The sequence below is a fragment of the Bombus vancouverensis genome, chromosome 3, assembly GCF_051014615.1.
Source record: "Bombus vancouverensis nearcticus chromosome 3, iyBomVanc1_principal, whole genome shotgun sequence".
NCBI lineage: Eukaryota > Metazoa > Arthropoda > Insecta > Hymenoptera > Apidae > Bombus > Bombus vancouverensis.
Window position 1 is genome coordinate 11897698 of NC_134913.1, and position 8002 is coordinate 11905699.

The 8002-nt window shown below is 35.9% G+C and overlaps 1 protein-coding gene across 5 annotated transcripts in view; it reads left to right on the forward strand.

The window, feature by feature from the left end:
• The window catches only part of E23 (ABC transporter G family member E23), a 284252-nt gene that overhangs the window by 259327 nt on the left and 16923 nt on the right, over positions 1-8002 (forward strand). For all 5 annotated transcript variants that reach the window (XM_076627968.1, XM_076627969.1, XM_076627970.1 and 2 more), the window contains 2 exons: positions 2293-2507; positions 6466-6674. In XM_076627968.1, the coding sequence (XP_076484083.1) occupies positions 2293-2507; positions 6466-6674 (424 nt within the window). The remainder of the gene's footprint in view (positions 1-2292; positions 2508-6465; positions 6675-8002) is intronic.

An 8002-nucleotide genomic window follows, 5' to 3' on the forward strand; every position in this document is an offset into this window, starting at 1 on the left:
TTTAATAACAAATAGTGCAAAACTACAATGATAACAACAGTACCAACAATAATGATAACAGATATATTGACAACGATAATATTGAATAACAATAGGGAGATAATTGCACGTAAAATTTCAAATGGGACATGTAGAATGGATATTCTTTTCAGACAAATTTGTATCTGGTGAACAGAGGTTCAGATAATATATATAAATATGAATATATATTATACCGAAGTACTTTTCATTGCTCTACAAAGAGACAAGGATTGACCAGGATCATTGTTATTATCAGTCCTTCAATTTATTCGATTCGTTGCACATTTTTATTTTTCTGCCAAAAAGTTCCATCGCAGTTGAGGATTCGCAAAAGCGACATGACCCTTCTACGTTGGAAAATCTACAGTAAATGGAAGTAGAAAATATTGGACAGATATCGCTGAACAATACTAGAAAACGTGGTTAAGTCAAAATTGTCCGAAGGCAAGTTTGCTAAAGTTCTTTTATCGTTGAATATTGTCGTCCGCATTGGTATCTATCTGATCTGGAGGGAAGTCGAGTGTTTTCTCGTGTTCATGGCGAGGAGAGACCAATGTTCAATGGTCGTTTCGAATGTACAGAGTGCAAAACTAAAAAGACTGGAGAGAAACTTTGGTACTTTTGGTGTCAGAGCTTCCACAGAAATTTGTATAGCTAGTACGACATGAATGACTAAGATACTTATTTAATAAGTTATCGTTTAACCAAAAAAATAAATATTAAAACCATCAAAAGAAGAGAAATGTATTTCTATTACAGTGGTCAATAGAAAACAATTTTTCTCAGAAAGAAAAAATGATTCTAGGAGAGTTAAGTTATAAAGTACAATGAAAAGTGTAAGAAAAACATACGAAAAACTATGCTATCCTCGCAAAAGCTTAGAAAGAGAGGAAACATGAGAAATACTAAATTCTACATAAATAGTCCAAGATATCCACAAAAAGGACCAAACTTACAAGAGATTTTCTTCAAATGAAAGAATATCGTAGAAGCCGCTCTTTCTACTTTATATTTAACGAAAAGAAAGAGGCCAATCCATCGTCAAAGAAACTCGTTTCTTCAGGAATGCCAAAATTTTGCACCAAAAGGCAAAGACTAAGTAAGTTGAAGGCACCGAATTTCGACTTTGCGGCCAGAAGCTCGTGATTATAGTAAGGGTATACATACTAAAGCATAAGAGACGTAGAAAAGAGTAAGAAACGAGAAAGGAAGCTGAATAGCCAAGAGATGGAAGAGGTTCGAATGGAGAGGGAATCAAAGAGGATGCTAAAATCGGTTTTACAGCTCGCTGCGAGCCAGCATCCCTTTTTCGAGTTTGCTTTCATCGTCTGCTTGTAGCCATTTCACTTTCTACTCGAGGATGAGGGACGATGACTGTAAAATGGCAAACTCGTGTGACTAGACATCGCTGCTGGCTCTATGATAAAGCTGTGCGCCTCCTAAAATAATCACGGAACTACTAACTTTTCCATTTTATCATTTACTATCCTTTGTTCACGAGAATTTCTCGTTTGGATTCCGTCGCCACGTTGTATATCTGTTGTTAACGGTTTGTTACTCTGAAAAGGAATTCTCTGCTATGTTTCAATTGTATAAAACATTGTTTGTGAGTTGTTAGGATTCTGCTAATTGCGGGAACTTGAACTTGGAGCTGTAGCGTTTATGGTCTTTACAGATTTAAAAGGAAAATAAAGAAACAATAATAGTATACCGAATTAGTTAAATTACGATTATACTTCTCTCTTGTAAGGGTTCTTACAACTAAAACAAACGATTCTAGTATTTATAACTCCTTACGACGTATTCCACATGGGATTGATATAGGAATACTTTCCCACTTCAAATAAATTCTCATTCCAAATACGTCGAAACCGTACAGTAAAAATTTGTTAGTAAATTTCCCGAGCAAAGCTTCTTCATGGAACGTTTCGTTCGCGAGGAAATTAAATTTGAAACTTTGTTTAGATAGGTCTGCACGTATCAGACTGATTCTTGATTGAACATGTTGAAACTCTATACTCTCGAAAGCAGGGCCCCAATTGGAACAATTTTATTCCACGTTTTTCACTTGCTCTCGCATGCAGGACAATCTCCTGCTAATTGTTCGTTCATACCCAGTACGGAATTAACCGAGTTGGCGTGCGCTAAACAAATTTCCAAATTCTGTTCTATCCAGAACGAAGCACGCAATGTGTGACAATTTGTATCGTAATTATCGAAACACTGTATACAGATACACGTGAATAAATGGCGAATGAAATTCTGTTTCAGTTCCTCCAGAACGCGAGGTGATCAACAAGGAGCGACTGTCAGGATCGTATCGGCTCTCGGCCTATTACTTGGCGAAGATGGTCGGCGAGCTGCCGCTTACGATTACGTTGCCCGCGGTCTACCATATCATTAGTTACCCGATGTTGGGCTTCCACAATCCGGCAGTTTTCGTCACCCTGCTGGCGTTCCTCTTACTCAACACCGTCGTCGCGCAGGTAGGATCCTTTTTCATCTTTTTCGCTCATTTTCTCTCGGTCGGGAAGTTTACTCATAAGCGGACTGCGGACTTCGTCGCGTCTGTAGGAAATTCCAAAGTGGAAAATTACACAGAACGCGCGTAATATGAACAAATATTTATAATATATATATACAGGGTGGTTGGGAGTTGCTCATATCATCCTGTATCTTCTTTCTAATATATATACAGGGTGGTTGGTAACTGGTGGTACAAGCGGAAAGGGGATGATTCTACGCGAAAAAAGAAGTCGAAAATATAGAATAAAAATTGTTCGTTCGAGGCTTTGTTTTCGAGAAAATCGACTCTGAATTTTCGCTCGGTACGCGTGCACCTTATCGCGTCTCGTTATAACGGATCTCACTGTAGATCGTTGTCTCGATGGAAAAATTAAAAAAAAAAATTTTTATTCTATATTTTCGACTTCTTTTTCGCGTAAAATCACCCCCTTTCCGCTTGTACCACCAGTTACCAATCACCCTGTATATATATTAGAAAGAAGATACAGGATGATATGAGCAATTTGAGATACAGATTTACATAGATAGATATTAATTTGGATTATAAGGATTGTACGTATTAACGAGTTCAGTACTTATTGTACGTATAGCTAACAGAGTCGAACTATGATTATTTTTATGATTTATTTATTACGTATGTGTTTTTGTTTACGAGGAAGCTTGTGTCTTCTGGTTCTGATTCAGCGTGCATTTTATGACTATTCTTACATCTTGTAGCTTGAATGGCAGTCTAGGCGGAAATAGAGAACTCTACTAATTCTATATATTTATTGAATAAACTGAGACAAGTCTCGTTAGTGCACATAAGTATTGCAGTGAGTGTAAACTGCAAGAACCGCAGGCAAAGGAGCTGTATCCTAAAGACTTGCAGATGATTGGCAACAGAATTTCTAAAGGAATTAACGTCGCATAGGAAAATATGCAAAGCAGTACATATGTGCGGTTTAGCGGATCAAAAATTAGAAAAGACCAGATGTACAGCGATGCGTGAGAAAAAGTTGCCGAAGATCTAAATGGTCTCATAAGAGCGTAAAAATGAATCAACTGAAGAAGCCGTGGCCAACAAGTCGTGATAATACCGTTAACCGGCTTGAATAGGAAAAGCAGATCCGCTAAAGTCCTTGGGGGTTCAAGCGGTTCAAGGCTAAGCTGACTCATGATCTGATTGTAATTATGATCCGCAAAAGCCATTCCATGACCCGACTTAAAGGTCACGTATCTTAGCGAGTTATGCTGTATCCTCTCTATTAATCGTACGTGTTTAGCTTGATTTGGCGACCAAATTGCCGATGCATACCCCAACCACGGTCTAACAAGCGAGCAATGTAACAGCTTGATAGCGAGGGGAGGACTGAAATTTCAAGCACAGCGCTTTATAAATCCTAATATTAATATTTTCTTTTTAAGCGATGAATAGCGGACGCTTAACTCACAAATCTCTGATACTTGAGACAGAGCCACGTTGTCGAGTTTATACTCTTACACAATCGCGCATAGTCGTCGAGATGACCTTGTTAAATGGAATTTAGTAAAATTTAGCCACACTCCGTTGATTTTGCATGAAAAAGTGGCGAAGATCGATTTGCTATAGGATACAATCATCGGCAAAGTGTTTTTAAAGATTTCAAGATCGTCGGCGAATGGCAAACACCAGCTATGCTGGGGATTACCCTAACTGTGTCATTAATAAAGTTAAATAGGATCTAAATGGGACCTTTGGAAATCTCTTGTACAAAATATACGAAATATGCAAAAGTATAGTAGTTTATATAATACTTGGTAGGAAAGCAATTTTCTATCGGGGTTCCATTTTTTAATTATATTCTCAAGAATATGAATTTGAATAAAAATGCGTAGTCTATTCGTAAGATTGGCGAAACAAACAATTTTCTCGTATATTTTCTATTAGTCAGAAGCTTGCCCGTATAAAATCAGTGAGACATTCGAGAAACATTAAATCTCGATTAGCAAGATACGATCCAAGGATATCTACGTCTTTTTATTTGAAGTTTAACGTAATAGCGTTTGGCTCGCGTTGATCGTGTATCTACAGGCGAATTTACATGGTTTATTTTTTCATTCAAGAGAAACGAGGTTGATTCAATAGGATTCAAACAATGAAATTGAAACACGAATGTTTGTATACGCGTTTCAATGGAATTGATTACATTGGTTTACTTGAAAATGGGGCAGAAGCGAGTTGTATGCATGTTGAGATAATTTGTGAATATTTAATGGCAGCGTACTAGAAATTTGCAAAGAAGATACTATATGTACAACTGTGTCGTTCAAATGTAAATTAATAGCTAAAAATCGAATTTCAAACCTTCTTCTCCATTTTTACACTTTTATTGTTAACGCTATTATCGACTAATAATATTCGTTTATTTCTTTCATTCTCACTTATTTTAGTTTCATTTATCGATATCATGGAATAATTTTATCTTCAAAATTATGCGAACGATTAAATCACGAACCCGTAATCGCACACCATAAACCGAAGAAGAAAAATTGAAGTCGACTGAAATTTTATTTCTCGTAAAGAAACGAAATTTCAATTCTCATACAGATACGAAATTTCACATTACAGACGTCAATCTTTCAATTCTACTTTAATCTTTAGATACTTGTGCCTTTTTCGATAAGCGAAAAAAGAAACGTTTAACTTTCAGCAAAAAATTTAGAAAATTTTAGAATTAGATTTAGAATTTAGATTTATTATTTAGAATTTAGAATTTAGATTTAGAAAAATTTAGAAATAAAAGAAAAAATCGCGCGAAAACGATAGTTTAAATATTTCTCTGAAATTTAAAGATTCGCTCGATGAAAAATAGAAAATAAAATTGGGAAATGATTTAAAGAACGTGGTAACGTTAAATAATGGACGCAGCATCAATGACAGAACCACAGTGCGAGTAACGACAGCATGCTGTCGCAATCATGGCAAATTTCTTTAGTCACAAGAAATATAAACAGCAAGAATTTCGCGGTTTCCTTTTTTTCCGCCTCTCCTCTTCCTCTCCCTTCGTACGACCAGCCCTCGACACTGTCCACCTACGGTCAACGTACTAAGTCATCGTAGCATGAAAGGCGGCCGCGATTTACTTTCAAAACCACCTACCTATTGACGGAAATGAGTAACTCGCGCGTTTCACAACATGCCGGTGTGTAATGTCGCGATCAACTCGATTTCTATAAGTTCAATTGCTAATCGACCATCGCTTGAACGACAGTTTATCGCGTTCCTTCACTCATCGATTAAACTGTCATTGATTTATTATTCTAAGATTTTGTATAGAGATTTTCGCGTTTGTAATAAAATTCTTGTTGCAAGATATCTACATATTTAATCAATTTAATGATATAACGTATTTAATGAAGTTTGCAAATTTTCTAGAAATTTCTACTTTAATGTTAGAAAGTGGTCAGGAAGAAATTAAAATGAGTAACCGAGGACGTCTCAGAATTGAAAGATAAAAAGAGAAAATAAAAGAAAATAATTTCTGCATTTATTAAAATATGTGAAAAATCATTCTGCTTTGTTACGTTCTTAATTGTAAATCTAGTCTTCTCTAGTTCGATTTTAAAAGTACATTTTTAGATCTCCGCGTAGAAATCTCGTGTTTCACTTTCGTCCAAAGTTACATTCTCTAGTTTGCCAAAGGCAAGTTCATCGAATTCTTTGTACAATTTCTATGTACAAACCTGACCTTCCACTTCATCGAGTTGCAAAGTTGCGTCAAAATTATACTTTTAAGCTACGAAAGATTTCATAGATTGGTACAGTGTGTTTTTAGATTTTTCCAACTAATCGTGTCTTTCTGAAAGAATATTCGCCATAGATGGTTTGTTTATTATAGTTACTATTACGAACTATATTTTAATAATTCGAAACGCCACTGTGTTTTCTGATTTCAGAGCGTGGGATTCTTCGTTGGTGCATGTTGTCTGGACCTCCAAGTTAGTATAACTGCGTCCGCGCTTTACACGCTCGCCACACAATTGCTTGGCGGTTATTTGGCGACGGCGGTTCCGCCATGGCTGGCATGGGCCAGATACGCGAGCATGGTGCACTATGCCTATCAAAACATGCAGATTCTGGAATTCGGCGTCGGTGAGCCGATCACGTAAGTAACAATTTCAAAGTCTATGAAGAGTACGACATAGTCAATAAATACGAATTTACAAGATTTTTCTTGAGAAAATAAGTAAAAATTATGGATCTTTTCTTTCGTGTGAAGCTTTATATGTTTAAGATAATTGACTTTAAAAATTCGTAAGTTCATTGTCTACACGAGCTGATCCTCCTTGGAAAAATAAATAGAAATTATAGAATATGTTTCTTCTGTCGACTGAGGCTCTATTTATAGGATGCCCGATTTCAAAAATTCGTTCAGTCAAATTCTGCAATTTACGAATTTACACGAGCCGATTCTTCTCGAATAAACACGTACAAATTATGGATCAAATTTTTGTTCTTTCGGACGAAACTGTAATTTACGGATACACGCGATTTGTATTATTTTTTTAAACAAGTGGAATCGACGAAAGAATATTTTTTTTGCGTTTGAAGGTTCGTTTGTGGGACAATTGATTTTTAAAATTCGTCCGTTTAGATTCTGTCACTCGCGAATTTAGAGGAACATCGCGTATAAATGATAAATGAACCTCTACTGCGACGCGATACGATGCATCATTCAACGATCACGTCTAACCGCTTTAGAGCTCACGCTATGGTGAACGCTAGATTCTTGGAATCGATGTCATATTTGGTTCAACGATGCGTGGCAACGCATTAATCAAATCCAAATTGTTCTCTTCGATGTTTACAAAATTTCAGTATCAAGATGAGATTGAGGGGAGGGAAAATGAAATTCTGAAGATGAGTAATTTATATCGAAGAGAGATATTAAATAAAAAATAGACTAAAGACTAAAGAGATAGAATAGAATATTAAATAAAAGATCATCTTATCTATTATAGTTTCAGTACTCTGGCTATTTTATATATCTCTGTACATTATATTCGTTCTATATAGTTTTACACCCATAAATGTAATAAAATAAAAATTAAATATTGCAACGAGTACCTTATTTTACATACTCTGTGTATTTTTCCAAATTATATATATTCGACACAATTTTTCACGTTTCAATGTCCCACGTATAAACGCACAAACTGATCCACAGCATGACTCAACTACGTACATAATACGCTCAACATGCTACAAAAGCAAGACTCCGGCACAAAAGCTCTAGATTTTCTGAAAGATATTCGTTTATACGACCTATTATAGGTAGGCTCTGTGCTACTGATCGTTCTCATCGTGGTCACGGCAACCTTGAAAGGCGCGTGTAATATTGAACACTCAATGAAAAAAGAAAAAAAAGAGAGAAAAGAAAGAAAACTCAAAAGAAATAAAAAAGAAGCCAATCCACAATTTCCAAAAAAAAAA